Below are 23,866 nucleotides of genomic sequence, written 5' to 3' on the forward strand. Positions count from 1 at the left end.
CAATCTCAAACAAATATATTTGTTTTGTCAAATAAAAATTAAATATATTAAAAGAAGGTATTGATTTTCTAGAACAATTAAACTATTAGAGTGTTATTAGTGTAATAATTTGGATTTAAAATTACTAAAAACATTACTTAATTACTTTGTTTCCCTCATTAAACTTCCATAATCATCAACTTATTTTCATAAAGCCATTTCAGGCACTATGAATTCAAATGACCAAATTATCCTCATAACAATCCAATTTCTTTAAATATTCTATATATATTAAAAAAAAAAAAAAACCCATATTTGTTTCTGAGTATAGTCAGTTTTTTAATTAAATTAAAAAAACTTAATATTTAGATTAAGCATTAAAATTCAGTCAAAAATAATTATCAATGGGTCATCAAATTTCTTATTATGAAAATTCAATAAATAAATAAAGATTAACATAAAATTTCATACATATATAATTTTATTTATTAAAAAAACTATTTTCTTTGCTTATTTAATTTTTAATTTTTGAAATTACAATAAAAAAAGGCTGATATACCAATTTGAATGTTTACAAGCATAGCACAAGGTTCTAAAGCGCGTCACGTGCATCTAACCTTCCGAGCACGTTTCCGCGGCAGACTTTAATATATTTTAAACTAACAAAATATTCTAACGCTCTCACCCAAAGCGTGGATTAAACTCTCGAATCTTTTTTGAGAACCATGCTATTTTACGCCTTTTGGAGTAAGGCTGCGCCTTCTCAAGCTTCAATCAAAATGTACGTTTTTCTTATAAAAGTACTTTTGTTTAAGGATAAATATAATTGCTTTTTAAATCTCCCTCTCATGCGCGTGGTGGCGGCGTTTAAATTGACCGTGTGGGGTCACCTGAGTGATGAAGTAATAGAATTTTGGCATTAATTAATTTCAAATAGTCAATAATTTTGAGATACTGTAAATTATTGACAAAAATTAAATGAAATTAAAAACAATTACAATAAACATAACTAGATTTTTTAGTTTGCTTCAGCAAAAATTAAAAAAAAATTAATGGGAATTAAGAAAAAAATTATATTAGGGATTTAATTAATCCGATTATAAATTTAATTTTTAAAAATAAAAAATTGAAAATAATAAGAAGCGGCTAACACGGATCACATGAACCATGATCCACCGCACCGGCCTGCGAAAGAAATAATTCATCAAGTATAACCAACACCAAGGGTATTTTCGTCAGAAAGAGACAAGTTGTCAGAAGCAGACAAAGGAATGGCACATCCGTAAATAATAAAAAATGCAGGGTCGGTTTAGAAGTAGCTAGATTACAAAACAGAAATGGTTATTTATAAGAAACGATATTTGTAGTTGGTGTTGGTATTTTTATGGTTTCAGGTGATGAGAATGAGATGATAGATAGAAAAAGGAAGACACTTTCTTTTTCTTCTTCGTCTTCTTCTACTACTACTACTTCTTGTTCTTGTTTATAAAGACAAACTGAAAAGCTAATACAGTCCGTGAGAAAAAAGCTATAAGCAGAAGGTGAGAGGTAAGGCAGCGTTTGGCAAGAATGAACGGCAATGATAATACTAATGGAAACGTGTTTGGAGCTGATGAAAGTGAGCATATTAGAAGACATCATACACACGATGTAGCTGATCATCAGTGTAGTTCTGTTCTCATCAAGCACATCAGAGCTCCTGTTCATCTCGTAATATGTTTTATTTATTTATTTTTATGTGTGTTATTTTGTTTTTAGATTTTCTTTTGGTGATGAATAGAGTTCGGGTTATGAATGTTTGAGAAGTTCATTCAAATGGGTTCCAGTTTCAATCTTGAAATCTGGGTTCAGTGATTTTCAATGTGGGATTGGTGGGTTTTGGATTTGTGGTTTCCTTTTGTGAGATTTTGTTGTTTTTTTGGTCAAGTTTTTTGATGTTTGACTTGTTTTATGTGAGGGTACTTGATCTTGATCTGTGTTGTTTTTAAAAGATTTGTTTTTTGTTTGAATCTGATGTGGCTTTGATGTATTCTTGCTTATTTTAGTAAGTCGGTGTGTTGGGTTCTGGTTTTTTAATTGAGTCAATATGTTTCTCAAGGCTGTTGTGAGGTATGATTATGATAAGCAACGGGCTTTCTGCAAGTTTTGATTATATAGTTTGTTTGGTTTCTGAGAAAATGTAAGGAAAAGGTTATCTTCTTAAATTTTAGATTCTTACTTTTGAGATTCTTGGAAACAGAAAAAAAACATATGGCTCAAAATTCTTCTCTTTAACCTACCAAATGCGTGGTTGGAGTTAGAGATGCTATGTTAACCAAGAATATGCTTTAAGAATGGGACAGTTGATAAATGACTTTTGATTGATGTAGAAATTACCTGTTCTTCCAAACTTATAGAGCTTGAAAGCTGTTTTTGTTGAAATTCAGTAAGTTATTGCATTGCTTGAGTTCTTTGTTTAAGGGATGCTTCATATCTGGAAAATTCCTTTTACAGGTATGGTCTTTGGTGAGGAGGTTTGATCAACCGCAGAAGTACAAGCCTTTTATCAGCAGGTGTGTTGTGCAGGGAAACCTTGAGATCGGGAGTCTCAGAGAAGTTGATGTTAAGTCTGGTCTTCCTGCCACCACGAGTACCGAAAGACTAGAACTTCTTGATGATGAAGAGCATGTTCTCAGAATCAGGATTATTGGTGGCGATCACAGACTCAGGGTATTCAACTTTTTCTTCCCCTTCTGATTTAACCCATTGTTCTACTCTCATTCCTCATATCCTTACATCCTATTATGGTTCTTTCTTTATTTGATTAAACGGTTTTCTTAGCGCACGTCTGACTTGTGCCCTCGAAGTAGATGGGGTTATTGCATCTTTTGCATTGTGATGTGCAAGTTGTTGTGTTGTGTGTGTTGATATTAACTAGAGTTTAAGAGTTTATTGTCTTAAGCACACGGTTGGTTTTTCATGGAATTGGCATTTTAATAGAGCAGCAAGACTTTGCCAACTGCTGATATGCTTCCTTTGAGCAGCTTTAGTTCACAATATTGACCAAACCTGAAGCCTAAAAGTTCCTTTATAAAGCTTGCTGCTTAATATCTGGTTTTGCTTGCTGACTTCTAGGTCTGTGGTTCCGTTTTCATGCAATTATGTTGAACCTGCTATTTGTTTGTGATTGTCTTGGCTTTCCCTTCTCAGAACTACTCTTCGATCATTTCCCTTCATCCAGAGATCATCGATGGAAGGCCAGGGACTTTGGTGCTTGAGTCATTTGTGGTGGATGTGCCGGAAGGCAACACCAAGGATGATACGTGCTACTTTGTTGAAGCTTTAATCAAGTGCAATCTCAAATCACTTGCTGATGTCTCTGAGCGGCTTGCAGTGCAGGATAGGACTGAACCCATTGATCGGATTTAAGAAAAGTAGGGATGAGAGAGCTGATGTCGAATGCTCTGGTTGCCAAGGATGAAGCTTTCGAGGCTTTCGTATCTCGGAGGCTTTGGAGACGGACTGGCATTAGTACTTATTTCATCATTTATACGCACACATTTTCCTTTTGTTATGTTGTGTCTTTGTTTTTGAGTATGTTCAGTGTCTTAAGTAGGTCAAGAACCACAGCTCTTATAAAAGGTTTCACTTTTATATGATGAAAAAGTTAAAAAAGAGAAAGAGACTAGGTTATCGTTTTCTCTGTATTTTCCAGAGTTTTGTTCGTGCTTTTACGTCTATGTGTATATATAAAATGTACTGGAAAGGGTTAGTTCTTGTATATCTTGGTTTCATGTTTTAGATCCTGGCAGAGCAGTAAAAATGAAAAGTTTGGTTAATCTCCAACAATAGGCTCGCTGTGTTTGTAGGTGGAGGCTTGTCACTGCCATTTACTATACTAAATAATTGTCTGTTAGTACTAACAGTTGAAAGTTCAGAACGACGCTTTACTGAATCAGGGAGTTCAAAAATGGAATGCAGCTCATCTAGATCTAGCTTGCTTAAATGAGATTCAAGTTTCAAATGGTTTAATTCTTGTGCTCAGCGACTTTAATAGAGTACCATCAAGAAGAGGGTACTCGTCAAGTCAACCTTTGACTTGAAAGAAGGGGTAGAAACTTGGATTTTCAGTCGAAGAAATCGGTTATTTCACCTTTTGTTTCTTTCCAAAGAAAGATCTTTAAATTAATTGCAATGGCCTCAAGAACTCATCTGTTGAACTTGCATTCATGCGCACCAAATATGCTAATCCCAAAAAACATCAAAATGAAATATTATATCAATATGATGAGCCAAAACAGGAAGAAAATAAAAGGGTTTCTATAATCTTAAATTAATGCTATAATTCAAAATTTGACCCATAATGGGGTAAAGTTAAAATAATACATATGATTTCACAAATGATACAGAACTTTCTACCATTTTTGGTTGGTTGTTAGAGCAGGGGAGTTAGTTGCTTCAAAGACGTGCAGCCTATAAATATTAAATAGCACATGCTTACAATGAAAACAATATAGGAAGAAAATTGTATCAAATTGAATAAATAATCACCGGTGGTGCTTTTAATACACTGTACAGAGCTCCCCCGAACATTTACATACCCAAGTAAAGATCCACGTTTATGCCAATACAAGCTCTCCTTCTTCTTGTTGTTCTACCTGTGGCTCGGGGAGCCGTCCTTCTCGGTAAGGAAGAAGAATGCGCTTTATTTCCTCTGAACTCAGTGTCTCATACTCTAATAGTGCATTTGCTAGTGCATGTAACGCCTTCTCATGCTGACATATTCAAACAAAAAAAAAATTAGAATTAGAAAACATCAAGTCATCAACAATGATGATATCACAAGTGCAGAATTTTCAAATACCAAAGGCGAACTGGAAGCTAAAATAAAATGCCTTCTCAATCAAGCAAATAGGGTTTATGAGAACCTAAATCCATTGTGCCTCCAGTAGGATACAAGTTGAGAATGCCAGCTTGCTGGTTTATATATATACACGGTTTTAGATTCATTTTAATTAAAAAGACACTTTCAGTTACCCCTGCTTGGTACACTTTTCAAACTCTATCCTATCCTATTCAATCCGGTGAAAAACGTGTTTGTTTTAATATTTGACTATTTAATTTAAAATCCAATCATATTTAATTTAATTCAAAACATTTAGCAATTACCTTTCTCAATAAAAGTTTATAAAATAACAAAAACACCCTCACCCACTAACTAATTGTTGGCAGCCAACCACTACCGCCGGACAGTGGTCAGAAATCGTCGTAATAGCGTACGCCCGATTGGATTTGACCGATCATACCCCAATCTGATTTTTTCCTACAAGATCTACAGCCAAAGATCTAGCCATTGATAACTAGATCTTGACTGTCAATGACGACCATATCTTGGCTATTGTTAATGACCAAACGATGGCCATATCTTGACCGTTGTTGAGGACCGAAAATTTGGCTATTGTCAACAACCAGATCTCTGGCCGTAGATCTGACCATTTCCAACCAGATCTATGATGGATCCGACCGAAAAATGCCAGATCGACGCATGACTGGCTAGATCCAGCCGGTCGTGAGTCATTCCTACGACTTACAGACACCATCTGAATGTGGTGACCGACTGTCGACAATTAGTTGGTGAGTAAGGGTATTTTTGTTAACGGGGTTAAAAAATAATCTAATTTTTTTTAAAAATGTATCAAACACATTCTCAGAATTTTATCATATTTTATTAAATCCTATTTAGAATATAATACTATTCTAAAAAGTTAAACAAACTGAGCCTTAATTTTCTCACCTTATCTCTTTCACTTGCTCACTCGAATGAATTTTGTATGGTAACTAATTTTAATATAAATGAATCTTAACCGTTGGAAAAATCTAACATCCCATATTTAATGTCCCGATTAAAGAAGTTATCAGGATGTCCTGATAAAAGAAAGACCCTCTATATATATATATATATAGAGAGAGAGAGAGAGAGAGAGAGAGAATAGATTATTTGTCCTCTCCAAAGACAAAAATGCCAACAAACAGATTTCATTAACTAACCTTCTTTAATAGGGCCTTTACACGATCATATGCTTCTCTTAGGAGTTTCACCACCTGCAGTACCAATCAAGTAAATCAGTTTGAAATGCAATTATCATAGCCGAAACATAACAGAGGCTAAAATTCCAGACATACTTCCGCATCAATACGTGATTGCATTTCTGAACTTGGCCGTTCTTTGATGTTAACAGGTCCAATTGCGTCACTCATCCCGCAGTTTGATACCTGACACAAAACGATGACTTTAGTATCAATCAATTGAATCAAAACAAACCAACTTTACATGTAGAAATAGATGAAAGTTCCTAAATAATTTGAATTCTTATTTCCGTAACAATTTGGAGAGTAAATATTATGTAATGGATCACACCAACCAACTTCTAGTTTAAATGGCAACAGTGGCATTTATTTTATATGTTATCCCGAAACATTGAAAAAATTAGCTAGTTTTTCAAAATCATGGACAAAGGACTTTAGACTATACCATGTATTGGGCAAGCTCTGTAGCTGTGTGAAGATCACTACTTGCTCCAGTGGTGACATGGTCCTGACCAAAGATGAGTTCCTCAGCAACCCTTCCCCCCATACAAACATCAAGACGAGCTAATAGCTGCTTCTTGCTAATTGATGTCTCATCATTTGAAGGGAGCTGGGTAACCATTCCCAATGCAGACCCACGTGGCATGATTGTTGCCTTGTGAATTGGATGTGCACCCTCAGTGTTGAAAGCAACAATTGCGTGACCACTCTCATGATATGCAGTGAGCTGAAATAACATGTAACAATGACTCAGAAAACAAGAACAATCCATTATGAAATATCACATGTATCTTTTTTATATAACTACAGAACTGACTGTCCATAAGCTTCCAAATTAATACTACCAATAATTTATTCTGAAAATAGTAAGCACACAACTAGTATCATTGCCACAGGCCAACTATGTGAATTCATCTCAATGAAATCTTATGATGGAAAAATTCAATAAAGAACAAGACTGAATGAAATTTAATCCTCACTCCTCCCACCACAAATCTCTCAGTACATAGAAATGACTAAAGAAAGAAAAATTGGTTTAATCCCAAGGAATACATGGGTTATGGATAAAGCATAGATGACACGCATAATTGAACTCATTAGTGGAATAGACATTTGAAAGACTGTATAAAGCCAGGATCTCTCATCTAAAATGGATGTTTAACATACCTTCTTTGACTCTTCAGATATGAACATAGTTTTACGCTCAGTACCCATAAGTATCCTGTCTTTAGCGTACTCCAACTCAGTGGCCGTTAATTTATCCAAACCTTCAACAGCAGCTTTAATGGCGGCAATGTTTACCAAATTCGCAAGATCTGAAGGGGAAGAAAAGAAAGAAGAGGTGAAAATTCATTGGCAGCACATGTACACAACTGATGAGAAACACATTTGTTCCACATGCCATTTATAGCAAGAAAAATGATACATTAGTTGAATGAAAGGAAATTTACCTGCTCCATTGAATCCTGGTGTACCTCTGGCAATTGATTTAACATCTACATCCTCTGCCAAAGGCTTATCCTGAAGATAGAGCTCCAAAATTTCTTGTCGGCCTCGCACATCAGGATTTGGAACAACAATCTAAAAGTGGGTTTTGTTAGTCCTCTCTCTTAATTTCAAATATATTGATAAATCTAGAGCACACAGCTTAAATTGACTAATAACCATGAGAATGAAAATGTGGTTATATTCATTAAATTACCATCCATAATCTCAAAAACTTCACTATCACTTAACCAAAAGGTCAACATTAAGACAAGAATCTTCACAAAAATCATTCAAGTAAAATTTTACATACTTTTTAGAACTTAAAGACTAGGTTTTAAATATTTAAAAGATCAAATTTGCCGAAAAAGTGGAACAAGTTCCTGGTAGAGACAACTTATCCCGACTAGAGACACATGCCTATGGTTACAATTATCGACTTTTGGGAGCCCAAGTTAGCAGTAAGGATGAAAATTAGCTTGGGATGCAGAGGCCATTTCCATGTACAGGAAGGTTGGGGTAAACAAGCCAAACCATGGCTGTATGCTGCACGCAACTTGAAGCACATTCAAGTATGATAGACTGAAAGAACACTAATGGACCAAATCTCTAGCGTCACCATAAATTCAAGAAATTTCACCAGGTATTACCATATGGAGAAGACATGGATTCTGCTAAATGCAGAAACATTTGAACAGGATGGAGCCAGTGAAAATACATGTAATAAAGGGCCCCTTTGGTTCACTATTATATCCCTATCCTATTCCACTATCCTATCCTAAAAACCCAAAAATGTTTTTGTTTCAATATTCTCAAAATCCAATTCTACTTTATTCAACTATCAAAACATTAATAATTACCTTTCTTGTAAAGATAACCCAATTTTACTTTTTTCAAAATACTATTCTAAAACGCATCAGAATAGTGAACCACACGGAGCCCATGCTTGATAGCATTTAAGCCAACCAAAAATTTCAACAGTACAATCTTCAGTTTCTTCACAAGTTCAACTTCAAAAATCAGAGAAATATGAGATGCAAAAACTTACATGCCTGTCAAATCTACCAGGCCTTGTCAAAGCAGGATCAAGAATGTCAGGCAAATTTGTTGCAGCCATCAAGATTATTCCCTGTGGATAATAAAGTTACACAAATTCCTTTTTTGAGAAGAAACAAAGATAACATCATTGATTGAAAATAATGCATATAAAAACTCATTCATACAGCAAGATAGTTAAACACACCTCATTCTGTTCAAAACCATCCATTTCAACAAGTAGTTGATGCAATGTTTTCTTGGTGTGGCCTTCCCATTGTTTTCTTGTGGATCCGACAGCATCTATTTCATCGATAAAGATGATACAAGGTGCCTATAGAACATAAAATAATGTTATATCACATGATGAAAGAAATACAACACAGAATTTAAGTAAACAAGTGTGACAATAACAGATGTTGAAACTGATCATGATATCGAAATGGCTCAATTATACACATAGCTAAGGACATACACTACCTAGCCATTTTGTAGCACTATAGTTTCCCTTAAAACAAAAATGGCAGTTGCACATCTATCTTCAGCACAGAGTTTTATTTGAACAACATCACCAGAAACCTTTTCTTTGGGCAAGTATATTAAATAAAAAGATTAGCAACTCAAAGCATTCTAGGACAAAAGCATTGCACATGTCTCAATACCACTTATATTTGTCTTTCTGACATCTACAAAATCCTCAAAGAACCAAATAGAAGCATAATTAAAATTTTATGTTTAAAAATATTTCATATTTTCTTTAGTTATAATTTCCCATATCTCCCCTTATTTACTTTTTTATTTTCCAGCAATGTCACTGAAAAAATGCCTGAAAAAAAACAAACCTTCTTTTTAGCTGCTTGAAATAAGGACCTTACACGTCGGGCACCAACACCAACAAACCTGCCAAATAAAAAAGAAAAAGACTCAGCATCATTAGCATGCATTTTCTTTCTTTTATTGATGAGTTGCTAAAGCATGAATACCACTCGATAAGTTCCAGATTCAAGTACTATCAATTCCCTTAAGCATGAGTGCACACACACATGGAAAGCTCACACCTTTAATTGTTGCAGTTGAAATCAATTCTCAGACTAGTAGTTCCTACAGTTACAAGTAATATGATTACAAATACAACCATGTAAAACTTTCATCCCTGCTTCATTTTTGCCTAATTTTACTCAAATGTAACAGCCAAAGCTAGTGCCATATTTTAGTTAAAATTTGACAGAATAATCCAATACACAAACTTTTCTCTTTTCACCTGCCCAAAAACAAATTCATTACCCTAAAATTGTGTTGATAGACATTAATAAAGTAGTCACACCGAACACCCTTAGAGACAACCAAAAGAGGATGCCAATATTAGAAGCAATAAGTAGATCTGTAATATAAATTGCAATAATAAGTTTGTGAGAAATCAACAAATTCTCACATTTCATAATGCCAAAATTCTTCTACAGAGATTAATAGATTTTCTTAAATTTCTCAGAATTGATCCCACAGATTAATTTCTTGTTGAATATCTTTGAACAGCCTATAGCATAATAAGGACTTTTGATCCTTCAAATAAATAAAGAATGAATCTTTTTAAACTGGAAAGAGAGCAATCATAAAAGTTGATGATGCATAGAAATATCTAAAACAATAATACTATACTTACAAAGATTTCCATATAAAGTGAGATGACAAAAAGTGAATGGAAGAGCAAAACAAGAAGTCAAACTCATTATTTTCATTCCTCCATTCATTTTTTGCCACATCACTTTGTATGGAGATTTTTGAAAGATTTTTTTGCAAGTGTAGCATTACTCTATCTAAAATGATATCTTCCTATAATAGTGTGGAAAAATAAACAAAAATTTTCATCATCAAAGGAAAAACTACAACATGTTCTCAGAACACTTAGAATATACCGTTGTTATTTTATTAGTACCTAATATGTTAGCTAAAACACATACAACCCTACTTATGCATATTTTGCCCAAGACAAAATATTGCCAGATTAACAAGGTCATATAGAAGAAGATTAACAAAGCAGAAAAATAAAAAGCAAAAGATGGCTTACATTTCCTCAAATTCAGATCCTGCTCTATAGAAAAATGGTACCCCAGCTTCTCCAGCAATAGCCTTCAAGGTTCAACAATTGTGAAACCATTTTGAGAAAAAACTACTATTAAATCAAAAGGTTTGATATGTGAAAGTTAAAATATCTAAACAAATGTCAAGGAACCTAAATTGACAATTGGATAAATGTCAAGGAACACATCCACACAAGTTCTTTCAATAAGGATGCCGAATACCCAATTTTCATGAACTCAAGATTGCCATTAGAATTTACACATACATGTTTTTTTCCACTATTTTTATCTTTGATAAGTACTGATTCATAGGTTAAAGTTACACAAGGAAAAACTAAAAGAATGTTGATATGTGTAACTACAAATCCACATACGAGAACACTGCCACTAGATACAGTTACAAACAAAGAAACGAAAGATCAATTAGGTAAAAAAAAGGTAAGTGAATGTACTAGCTTTGGCACAAAACTTGAAACCTAAAACCCTTAGCAGGTCAAAAACAATTGGCTCATGAAAACTGAAAACCTTAACAGGTAAAAGAACAATTTAGCACATGAAACCTAAAACCCCTTAACAGGTAAAAACAGTTTATGAGAGTACAGAAGAAACACCTTACCTTGGCAAGCAGAGTTTTTCCTGTTCCAGGTGCTCCAGTCAAAAGAATTCCCTGCAAAGTACATGTAAGACTGGTATTTTAAAACAATCTATCATATAATTGCAGAACCTAAACACAAATTCAATAACGAAGTTATTTAACCTCACAGGGAAGCATGAAACCATTCATGCTTAACTGCTTTTTGAAAATGGATAAGAAAAACAACGTTTAACAGCAGGTTCCTTGATATAAGTCATAACTAATCTGGATTCTATAAATCACGTATACACAAGCATACATGACCACCTAGTAACTTGCATTTCATCCTTGAACGGTAAAAATGCTAATTTTTTTTGCATCTACATGTTACCAAATCAACATAAGACATTAATATATCAAAATTGAAGATCATGATATTGAACCGAAGCAATAAAACGAAGCATTTAATGAAAAAAAAAAATATTTAATCCTCACTCCTCCCACCACAATCTCTAGTACATAGAAATGACTAAAGAAAGAAAAATTGGTTTAATCCCAAGGAATACATGGGTTATGGATAAAGCATAGATGACAGCATAATTGAACTCATTAGTGGAATAGACATTTGAAATACTGTATGAAGCCAGGATCTCTCATCTCAAATGGATGTTTAACATACCTTCTTTGACTCTCAGATATAAACATAGTTTTACGCTCAGTCCCATAGTACTGTCTTTAGCGTACTCCAACTCAGGGCCGTTAACTTATCCAAACCTTCAACAGCAGCTTTAAGGCGGCAATGTTTACAAATTCGCAAGATCTGAAGGGGAAGAAAAAGAAAGAAGGGTGACAATTCATTGGCAGCACATGTACACAACTGATGAGAAACACATTTGTTCCACATGCCATTATAGCAAGAAAAATGATACATTAGTTGAATGAAAGGAAATTTACCTGCTCCATTGAATTGGTGTACCTTGGCAATTGATTTAACATCTACATCCTCTGCCAAAGGTTTATCCTGAAGTAGAGCTCCAAAATTTCTGTCGCCCTCGCACCTAGGATTTGGAACAACAATCAAAAGTGGGGTTGTTAGTCCTCTCTCTTAATTTCAAATATATTGTAAATCTAGAGCAGACAGCTTAAATTGACTATAAACCATGAGAATGAAATGTGGTTATATTCATTAAATTACCATCCATAATCTCAAAAACTTCACTATCACTTAACCAAAATGTCAACATTAAGACAAGAATCTTACAAAAATCATTCAAGTAAAATTTTACATACTTTTTAGAACTTAAAGACTAGGTTAAATATTTAAAAGACAAATTTGCCGAAAAAGTGGAACAAGTTGGTAGAGACAACTATCCCGACTAGAGACACATGCCTATGGTTACAATTATCGACTTTGGGAGCAAGTTAGCAGTAAGGATGAAAATTAGCTTGGGATGCAGAGGCCATTCCATGTACAGGAAGGTGGGGTAAACAAGCCAAACCATGGCTGTATGCTGCACGCAACTGAAGCACATTCAAGTATGATAGACTGAAAGAACACTAATGGACCAAATCTCTAGCGTCACCATAAATTCAAGAAATTTCACCAGGTATTACCATTGGAGAAGACTGGTTCTGCTAAATGCAGAACATTTGAACAGGATGGAGCCAGTGAAAATACATGTAATAAAGGGCCCCTTGGTTCACTATTATATCCCTATCCTATTACATCCTATCCTAAAAACCAAAAATGTTTTTGTTTCAAATTCAAAATCCAATTCTACTTATTCAACTATCAAAACATTAATAATTACCTTTCTTGTAAAGATAAAATTTTACTTTTTCAAAATACTATTCTAAAACGCATCAGAATAGTGAACCACACGGAGCCCATGCTTGATAGCATTTAAGCCAACCAAAAATTTCAACAGTACAATCTTCAGTTTCTTCACAAGTTCAACTTCAAAAATCAGAGAAATATGAGATGCAAAAACATGCCTGTCAATCTACCAGGCCTCGTCAAAGCAGGATCAAGAATGTCAGGCAAATTTGTTGCAGCCATAAGATTATCCCTGTGGATAATGAGTTACACAAATTCCTTTTTTGAGAAGAACAAAGATCACTCATGATTGAAAATAATGCATAAAAAATCATTCATACAGCAAGATAGTTAAACACACCTATCTGTTCAAAACCATCCATTTCAACAAGTAGTTGATGCAATGTTTTCTTGGTGTGGCCTTCCCATTGTTTTCTTGTGGACCGACAGCATCTATTTCATCGATAAAGATGATACAAGGTGCCTATAGAACATAAAATAATGTTATATCACAGATGAAAGAAATACAACACAGAATTTAAGTAAAACAGTGTGACAGATAACAATGTTGAAACTGATCATGATATCGAAATGGCTCAATTATACACATAGCTAAGGACATACACTACCTAGCCATTTTGTAGCACTATAGTTTCCCTTAAAACAAAAATGGCAGTGCACATTATTTCAGCACAGGGTTTTATTTGAACGACGTCACCAGAAACCTTTCTTTGGGAAGTATTAATAAAAAGATTAGCAACTCAAAGCATTAGGACCACGTTTATGCCAATACAAGCTCTCCTTCTTCTTGTTGTTCTACCTGTGGCTCGGGGAGCCGTCCTTCTCGGTAAGGAAGAAGAATGCGCTTTATTTCCTCTGAACTCAGTGTCTCATACTCTAATAGTGCATTTGCTAGTGCATGTAACGCCTTCTCATGCTGACATATTCAAACAAAAAAAAAAAAATTAGAATTAGAAAACATCAAGTCATCAACAATGATGATATCACAAGTGCAGAATTTTCAAATACCAAAGGCGAACTGGAAGCTAAAATAAAATGCCTTCTCAATCAAGCAAATAGGGTTTATGAGAACTTAAATCCATTGTGCCTCCAGTAGGATATAAGTTGATAATGCCAGCTTGCTGGTTTATATATATACACGGTTTAGATTCATTTTAATTAAAAAGACATTTGCTATTTCAGTTGTACAGGATCTTACCCCCTGCTTGGTACACTTTTCAAACTCTATCTATCCTATTCAATCCAGTGAAAAATGTGTTTGTTTTAATATTGACTATTTAATTTAAAACTCAATCATATTCAATTCAATTCAAAACATTTACCAATTACCTTTCTCAATAAAAGTTTATAAAATAACAAAAACACCCTCACCCACTAACTAATTGTTGGCAGCCAGCCACTACCGCCGGACAGTGGTTAGGAGTCCTCGTAATAGCGCACGCCCGGTTGAATTTGACCGGTCATACCCCAATCTGACTTTTTTCGACTAGATCTACAGCCAAAGATCTAGCCATTGATAACTAGATCTTGGCCGTCAACGACGACCATATCTTGGCCATTGTTGACGACTAAACGATGGCCATATCTTGACCGTTGTTGACGACCGAAAATTTGGCTATCATAAACGACCAGATCTTTGGCCGTAGATCTGGCCATTTTCGACCAGATCTATGGTGGATCCGGCCGGAAAAGGTCAGATAGACGCACGACTGGCTAGATCCAGCCGATCGTAAGCCATTCCTACGACTTACGGACACCATCTGACGGTGATGGCCGACTGTCGACAATTAGTTGGTGAGTAAGGGTATTTTTGTTAACGGGGTTTAAAAATAATCTAAATGTTTTAAAAAAAATGTATCAAACACATTCTCAAAATTTTATCATATTTAATTAAATCATATTCAGAATAGAATACTATTCTAAAAAGTTAAACAAACTGAGCCTTAATTTTCTCACCTTATCTCTTTCACTTTCTCACTCGAATGAATTTTGTATAGTAACTAATTTTAATATAAATGAATCTTAACCGTTGGAAAAATCTAACATCCCATATTTAATGTCCCGATTAAAGAAGTTATCAGGATGTCCTGGTAAAAGAAAGACTCTCTCTCTCTCTCTCTCTCTCTCTCTCTCTATATATATATATATATATATAGAGAGAGAGAGAGAGAGAGAATATATTATTTGTCCTCTCCAAAGACAAAAATGCCAACAAACAGATTTCATTAACTAACCTTCTTTAATAGGGCCTTTACACGATCATATGCTTCTCTTAGGAGTTTCACCACCTGCAGTACCAATCAAGTAAATCAGTTTGAAATGCAATTATCATAGCCGAAACATAACAGAGGCTAAAATTCCAGACATACTTCCGCATCAATACGTGATTGCATTTCTGAACTTGGCCGTTCTTTGATGTTAACAGGTCCAATTGCGTCACTCATCCCGCAGTTTGATACCTGACACAAAACGATGACTTTAGTATCAATCAATTGAATCAAAACAAACCAACTTTACATGTAGAAATAGATGAAAGTTCCTAAATAATTTGAATTCTTATTTCCGTAACAATTTGGAGAGTAAATATTATGTAATGGATCACACCAACCAACTTCTAGTTTAAATGGCAACAGTGGCATTTATTTTATATGTTATCCCGAAACATTGAAAAAATTAGCTAGTTTTTCAAAATCATGGACAAAGGACTTTAGACTATACCATGTATTGGGCAAGCTCTGTAGCTGTGTGAAGATCACTACTTGCTCCAGTGGTGACATGGTCCTGACCAAAGATGAGTTCCTCAGCAACCCTTCCCCCCATACAAACATCAAGACGAGCTAATAGCTGCTTCTTGCTAATTGATGTCTCATCATTTGAAGGGAGCTGGGTAACCATTCCCAATGCAGACCCACGTGGCATGATTGTTGCCTTGTGAATTGGATGTGCACCCTCAGTGTTGAAAGCAACAATTGCGTGACCACTCTCATGATATGCAGTGAGCTGAAATAACATGTAACAATGACTCAGAAAACAAGAACAATCCATTATGAAATATCACATGTATCTTTTTTATATAACTACAGAACTGACTGTCCATAAGCTTCCAAATTAATACTACCAATAATTTATTCTGAAAATAGTAAGCACACAACTAGTATCATTGCCACAGGCCAACTATGTGAATTCATCTCAATGAAATCTTATGATGGAAAAATTCAATAAAGAACAAGACTGAATGAAATTTAATCCTCACTCCTCCCACCACAAATCTCTCAGTACATAGAAATGACTAAAGAAAGAAAAATTGGTTTAATCCCAAGGAATACATGGGTTATGGATAAAGCATAGATGACACGCATAATTGAACTCATTAGTGGAATAGACATTTGAAAGACTGTATAAAGCCAGGATCTCTCATCTAAAATGGATGTTTAACATACCTTCTTTGACTCTTCAGATATGAACATAGTTTTACGCTCAGTACCCATAAGTATCCTGTCTTTAGCGTACTCCAACTCAGTGGCCGTTAATTTATCCAAACCTTCAACAGCAGCTTTAATGGCGGCAATGTTTACCAAATTCGCAAGATCTGAAGGGGAAGAAAAGAAAGAAGAGGTGAAAATTCATTGGCAGCACATGTACACAACTGATGAGAAACACATTTGTTCCACATGCCATTTATAGCAAGAAAAATGATACATTAGTTGAATGAAAGGAAATTTACCTGCTCCATTGAATCCTGGTGTACCTCTGGCAATTGATTTAACATCTACATCCTCTGCCAAAGGCTTATCCTGAAGATAGAGCTCCAAAATTTCTTGTCGGCCTCGCACATCAGGATTTGGAACAACAATCTAAAAGTGGGTTTTGTTAGTCCTCTCTCTTAATTTCAAATATATTGATAAATCTAGAGCACACAGCTTAAATTGACTAATAACCATGAGAATGAAAATGTGGTTATATTCATTAAATTACCATCCATAATCTCAAAAACTTCACTATCACTTAACCAAAAGGTCAACATTAAGACAAGAATCTTCACAAAAATCATTCAAGTAAAATTTTACATACTTTTTAGAACTTAAAGACTAGGTTTTAAATATTTAAAAGATCAAATTTGCCGAAAAAGTGGAACAAGTTCCTGGTAGAGACAACTTATCCCGACTAGAGACACATGCCTATGGTTACAATTATCGACTTTTGGGAGCCCAAGTTAGCAGTAAGGATGAAAATTAGCTTGGGATGCAGAGGCCATTTCCATGTACAGGAAGGTTGGGGTAAACAAGCCAAACCATGGCTGTATGCTGCACGCAACTTGAAGCACATTCAAGTATGATAGACTGAAAGAACACTAATGGACCAAATCTCTAGCGTCACCATAAATTCAAGAAATTTCACCAGGTATTACCATATGGAGAAGACATGGATTCTGCTAAATGCAGAAACATTTGAACAGGATGGAGCCAGTGAAAATACATGTAATAAAGGGCCCCTTTGGTTCACTATTATATCCCTATCCTATTCCACTATCCTATCCTAAAAACCCAAAAATGTTTTTGTTTCAATATTCTCAAAATCCAATTCTACTTTATTCAACTATCAAAACATTAATAATTACCTTTCTTGTAAAGATAACCCAATTTTACTTTTTTCAAAATACTATTCTAAAACGCATCAGAATAGTGAACCACACGGAGCCCATGCTTGATAGCATTTAAGCCAACCAAAAATTTCAACAGTACAATCTTCAGTTTCTTCACAAGTTCAACTTCAAAAATCAGAGAAATATGAGATGCAAAAACTTACATGCCTGTCAAATCTACCAGGCCTTGTCAAAGCAGGATCAAGAATGTCAGGCAAATTTGTTGCAGCCATCAAGATTATTCCCTGTGGATAATAAAGTTACACAAATTCCTTTTTTGAGAAGAAACAAAGATAACATCATTGATTGAAAATAATGCATATAAAAACTCATTCATACAGCAAGATAGTTAAACACACCTCATTCTGTTCAAAACCATCCATTTCAACAAGTAGTTGATGCAATGTTTTCTTGGTGTGGCCTTCCCATTGTTTTCTTGTGGATCCGACAGCATCTATTTCATCGATAAAGATGATACAAGGTGCCTATAGAACATAAAATAATGTTATATCACATGATGAAAGAAATACAACACAGAATTTAAGTAAACAAGTGTGACAATAACAGATGTTGAAACTGATCATGATATCGAAATGGCTCAATTATACACATAGCTAAGGACATACACTACCTAGCCATTTTGTAGCACTATAGTTTCCCTTAAAACAAAAATGGCAGTTGCACATCTATCTTCAGCACAGAGTTTTATTTGAACAACATCACCAGAAACCTTTTCTTTGGGCAAGTATATTAAATAAAAAGATTAGCAACTCAAAGCATTCTAGGACAAAAGCATTGCACATGTCTCAATACCACTTATATTTGTCTTTCTGACATCTACAAAATCCTCAAAGAACCAAATAGAAGCATAATTAAAATTTTATGTTTAAAAATATTTCATATTTTCTTTAGTTATAATTTCCCATATCTCCCCTTATTTACTTTTTTATTTTCCAGCAATGTCACTGAAAAAATGCCTGAAAAAAAACAAACCTTCTTTTTAGCTGCTTGAAATAAGGACCTTACACGTCGGGCACCAACACCAACAAACCTGCCAAATAAAAAAGAAAAAGACTCAGCATCATTAGCATGCATTTTCTTTCTTTTATTGATGAGTTGCTAAAGCATGAATACCACTCGATAAGTTCCAGATTCAAGTACTATCAATTCCCTTAAGCATGAGTGCACACACACATGGAAAGCTCACACCTTTAATTGTTGCAGTTGAAATCAATTCTCAGACTAGTAGTTCCTACAGTTACAAGTAATATGATTACAAATACAACCATGTAAAACTTTCATCCCTGCTTCATTTTTGCCTAATTTTACTCAAATGTAACAGCCAAAGCTAGTGCCATATTTTAGTTAAAATTTGACAGAATAATCCAATACACAAACTTTTCTCTTTTCACCTGCCCAAAAACAAATTCATTACCCTAAAATTGTGTTGATAGACATTAATAAAGTAGTCACACCGAACACCCTTAGAGACAACCAAAAGAGGATGCCAATATTAGAAGCAATAAGTAGATCTGTAATATAAATTGCAATAATAAGTTTGTGAGAAATCAACAAATTCTCACATTTCATAATGCCAAAATTCTTCTACAGAGATTAATAGATTTTCTTAAATTTCTCAGAATTGATCCCACAGATTAATTTCTTGTTGAATATCTTTGAACAGCCTATAGCATAATAAGGACTTTTGATCCTTCAAATAAATAAAGAATGAATCTTTTTAAACTGGAAAGAGAGCAATCATAAAAGTTGATGATGCATAGAAATATCTAAAACAATAATACTATACTTACAAAGATTTCCATATAAAGTGAGATGACAAAAAGTGAATGGAAGAGCAAAACAAGAAGTCAAACTCATTATTTTCATTCCTCCATTCATTTTTTGCCACATCACTTTGTATGGAGATTTTTGAAAGATTTTTTTGCAAGTGTAGCATTACTCTATCTAAAATGATATCTTCCTATAATAGTGTGGAAAAATAAACAAAAATTTTCATCATCAAAGGAAAAACTACAACATGTTCTCAGAACACTTAGAATATACCGTTGTTATTTTATTAGTACCTAATATGTTAGCTAAAACACATACAACCCTACTTATGCATATTTTGCCCAAGACAAAATATTGCCAGATTAACAAGGTCATATAGAAGAAGATTAACAAAGCAGAAAAATAAAAAGCAAAAGATGGCTTACATTTCCTCAAATTCAGATCCTGCTCTATAGAAAAATGGTACCCCAGCTTCTCCAGCAATAGCCTTCAAGGTTCAACAATTGTGAAACCATTTTGAGAAAAAACTACTATTAAATCAAAAGGTTTGATATGTGAAAGTTAAAATATCTAAACAAATGTCAAGGAACCTAAATTGACAATTGGATAAATGTCAAGGAACACATCCACACAAGTTCTTTCAATAAGGATGCCGAATACCCAATTTTCATGAACTCAAGATTGCCATTAGAATTTACACATACATGTTTTTTTCCACTATTTTTATCTTTGATAAGTACTGATTCATAGGTTAAAGTTACACAAGGAAAAACTAAAAGAATGTTGATATGTGTAACTACAAATCCACATACGAGAACACTGCCACTAGATACAGTTACAAACAAAGAAACGAAAGATCAATTAGGTAAAAAAAAGGTAAGTGAATGTACTAGCTTTGGCACAAAACTTGAAACCTAAAACCCTTAGCAGGTCAAAAACAATTGGCTCATGAAAACTGAAAACCTTAACAGGTAAAAGAACAATTTAGCACATGAAACCTAAAACCCCTTAACAGGTAAAAACAGTTTATGAGAGTACAGAAGAAACACCTTACCTTGGCAAGCAGAGTTTTTCCTGTTCCAGGTGCTCCAGTCAAAAGAATTCCCTGCAAAGTACATGTAAGACTGGTATTTTAAAACAATCTATCATATAATTGCAGAACCTAAACACAAATTCAATAACGAAGTTATTTAACCTCACAGGGAAGCATGAAACCATTCATGCTTAACTGCTTTTTGAAAATGGATAAGAAAAACAACGTTTAACAGCAGGTTCCTTGATATAAGTCATAACTAATCTGGATTCTATAAATCACGTATACACAAGCATACATGACCACCTAGTAACTTGCATTTCATCCTTGAACGGTAAAAATGCTAATTTTTTTTGCATCTACATGTTACCAAATCAACATAAGACATTAATATATCAAAATTGAAGATCATGATATTGAACCGAAGCAATAAAACGAAGCATTTAATGAAAAAAAAAAATAATAATATATTCACACACACACCCACACACACACACCCACACAAAAAAAAAAAAAAAAAAAAAAAAAAAAAAAAAAAAAAAAAAAACCTTCAACAAACCTTAGGCAACTTCCCACCAAGGCGAGTAAATTTCGATGGGTTTTTCAGATACTCTACTACTTCCACAAGCTCTTGTTTTGCATCATCACAACCTTTGACATCCTTGAATGTTTTAACATTCTGAAAGAGAACCAAAGCAGGAACAGGATGGAGGGTCATGACTGACAGTCATATCTCAAATACAAAACTGAACCATAAATGTGAATGATTGCAGATCATTTGAATGCTTCATATGATACTCAAAGACTATTTATAAGACAGGTACGAGTGAGAGCATTCCTACAAATGGTCTCAGGGAAATCAGCTTCACAAGCTCAGAACCTTAACTTTTACCTTCTCTGGCATAACTTCTTTATTCAACTCCTTTGGAGTATAAGAAGAACTTGAGCCAACACCTGAAGCTCCTATCCCACCCAGGCTTCCTATGTATTTTTGAAGTGCAGCAGCACCCATTATCCTGAAAACAGTTCTTAGTTAATAATAGTAACATCTCTAGGAGACAAGCAAACACTAACAACTTTGACAGCATGAGCGAAAGAGAATTTTGTCTTTTATTACGCTGATTTTCATAATTAGAGAGCATAATGATAAAATAAAACTACATCAAGTAACCAAAAGATTCATACCATACTAATCCAACAGCTACGGTGAATAAGATAGTTGAGATAAGCTCTTGTGCAAATCGAGATTTGTTTGACACTTTAGGGTCAACCTGATAGAAGACATAACATAAATCAGCATCCAAACATTCAAAACACACACAATGAGAAAGAGGGAGAATCCAACAAAGAGGAAGTATAAAGGTGGAGAACAGATAACAACTATTGTTGACATCCTATAGCTATGGGATTTCCAACAATCATATGAGAGCCAACAATGTTTTTTCTCTCACGAAGAACAACTACTCTTGTTTTGAGACTTACCATCATCACATGCAACGGCTGTTTCTCAGATATGCCAGGATTCAAAAAGGGCTCATCTGTGTTCCCTGATGCACGTTGCTTCAATTCTTGCAACTACAAGTAAAAAATTGAAATTGATTAGATATGCAAAAGTCACACAGTCAGGATATGAAAGAATCTTCAGGAAAGAGCACAAAAAATAAGTCAACCCTTATAAAAGAAAGGGCGATGACCATGACAATGGATTTTGTCAAATAATAATCCTGTTCAGGAGTTGTACTGCCAAGTAAAACAAAATTTATGGCAATGTGAAAACATGTGTTGCAGCTGAATGCCTCTTCACCATAAAAAATAATTTCAAAACACTGAAAACATTGTTTAAAGCAAGGTAAGTTTTGATTCATTGCCCATACTCCAAACACAAAATTAAAGAATGAAAAAAGTCCAAGCAAAGGAATCCAATCGACATAAAGCATAATCCAACTGGAAAATGAAATTTAGAATTGACAATGCATTTATTTCCTAATATATGAATATGGACTCAAACAGCTCTTAAAACCTCTCCAACAATTCTATCCCTACATTAATATTCAGGCACACTTCAATACTTTATTGAGATAGAGGAACTTACTCTTCAGAAGTGATACTAAAGTAAATTCAAATTCCCATCAACATTACAAAGACCAACAGAATAACAAAAGAACAAGGATGATTACCAATGAAGGAAGAGCAGAAGGCTTGCCAGATTGTTCATCTGGAAGATACTCGGCAATAGCATTAGTAGCAACAAGTGCTCGAAGATATTCTGCTACGCCTCTACTGTCCACATCATGCTCCCTTTGCTCAAACCTTTTGATCACTGACTCAGGACTTCAAAAAAAAAAAAAGACGAAGAAAAACTAGTAAATGCCATTAAATTTACATAATTTTCTAAGCAACAAACACATGATGAAACTTGAAAAACTGAACCTGTGCTTATTGAGTTCAGCTAAGAGAGCGCTCTGCAAGGCAACATCTTTCGGATTAGCATTAGCTTCAGCTATTAGCTGTTCAAGCCGTTTCTCTTGCCGCCAAAAAGGCCACCAACTTAGCCAATCCCAGGTCATCATTTTCTCAATTCCTACTTTCGTTTTCGTCCACAAGCCCATCAAGAACACCAGCAAAGGAACTTTACTCTTTGCCCCGTCATTTTCTTCTGAACTCTCATCCAACCCCTCACTTTTACCTAAACTATCCTCGCCATTCGTCTCCTCCACCTTCATCTCACTTTTCGAATTCTTACTGATCGCAGTCTCTTCAGAGCTCGAAGTCGGAACCTCGGAAGACAATTTCAATGCATTACTATTATCATTATCTCCACGAAAATCGGAATTAGAATTATTTACAAATTTAGAATCCTGGGAATCTACGTTGTCAGGGTGCAATGTGCAAGGAATTGAAAGACGGAGGGAACGACAACGCAAATAATTAAAAGTGGAAGAGCAGTGGAAGTGGTGGTGGTGGCGTGGAGGAGGGGAAAAAGAGCGGTGAAAAGGGTGTCGTTTAAAAGGAGAAGAAGAAGGAAGAGGATGAATGACAAGAGAGAGTGAAGGTTTACAGAGGAGAGAAGCTTGGAGAATGATGGTCATTGTTAGGGTTTATTTGTGAGCACTCTCTCACTAGCTCGCTCACTCTCTGTTTTGTTAAGAGTTTTTACGTTTTGACTGGTTATATCTATCTGGGAAAAGAGAGAGAGATGAGAGCCACAAGATTTGGCTTATTAAGAGATTGATTAGAAGGTAAAACCTTATCTCGATTGAAATTGGCGCCGGCTTTATGCTTCTGTTCGTGATTGAGTGAGACCGGTTAATTATGCCACTCGTGTGACAGATTTTCATAAGCAAAC

The 23,866-nt window shown here is 34.7% G+C and overlaps 2 protein-coding genes across 5 annotated transcripts; one reads left to right on the forward strand and one right to left on the reverse strand.

Moving 5' to 3' along the window:
• The first annotated feature begins 1,356 nt into the window (after nucleotides 1-1,356).
• LOC116115084 (abscisic acid receptor PYL8) lies at nucleotides 1,357-3,797 on the forward strand. Its single transcript, XM_031401221.1, has 3 exons — nucleotides 1,357-1,689; nucleotides 2,473-2,688; nucleotides 3,169-3,797. The coding sequence occupies exons 1-3, from the start codon at nucleotides 1,549-1,551 to the stop codon at nucleotides 3,385-3,387; spliced, it is 576 nt and encodes a 191-aa protein (XP_031257081.1). The 5' UTR covers nucleotides 1,357-1,548; the 3' UTR covers nucleotides 3,388-3,797.
• Nucleotides 3,798-4,259: 462 nt separating this feature from the next.
• LOC116115086 (ATP-dependent zinc metalloprotease FTSH 11, chloroplastic/mitochondrial) lies at nucleotides 4,260-23,774 on the reverse strand. 4 transcript variants are annotated; one of them, XR_004125621.1, is made up of 19 exons: nucleotides 22,951-23,774; nucleotides 22,698-22,851; nucleotides 22,003-22,095; nucleotides 21,706-21,791; nucleotides 21,413-21,536; nucleotides 21,080-21,199; nucleotides 20,542-20,592; nucleotides 19,913-19,974; nucleotides 18,690-18,747; nucleotides 18,056-18,181; nucleotides 17,861-17,941; nucleotides 16,779-16,908; nucleotides 16,495-16,643; nucleotides 15,773-16,054; nucleotides 15,424-15,513; nucleotides 15,289-15,342; nucleotides 13,854-13,970; nucleotides 4,510-4,616; nucleotides 4,260-4,431 (listed from the first exon to the last, which is right to left on the reverse strand). XR_004125621.1 is itself a non-coding variant. In XM_031401223.1 (19 exons), the coding sequence occupies exons 1-18, from the start codon at nucleotides 23,607-23,609 to the stop codon at nucleotides 4,578-4,580; spliced, it is 2,475 nt and encodes an 824-aa protein (XP_031257083.1). In that variant the 5' UTR covers nucleotides 23,610-23,774; the 3' UTR covers nucleotides 4,260-4,431; nucleotides 4,560-4,577. The 4 variants fall into 4 exon arrangements, 2 of the variants coding, with proteins under 2 accessions (XP_031257083.1, XP_031257082.1); XR_004125620.1 differs by having other exon boundaries at nucleotides 4,510-4,572; nucleotides 13,810-13,970; nucleotides 22,951-23,773; XM_031401223.1 differs by having other exon boundaries at nucleotides 4,560-4,616.
• Nucleotides 23,775-23,866: the final 92 nt, after the last annotated feature.

This window comes from Pistacia vera, unplaced genomic scaffold (assembly GCF_008641045.1).
Source record: "Pistacia vera cultivar Batoury unplaced genomic scaffold, PisVer_v2 Contig730, whole genome shotgun sequence".
NCBI classification, from domain to species: domain Eukaryota; kingdom Viridiplantae; phylum Streptophyta; class Magnoliopsida; order Sapindales; family Anacardiaceae; genus Pistacia; species Pistacia vera.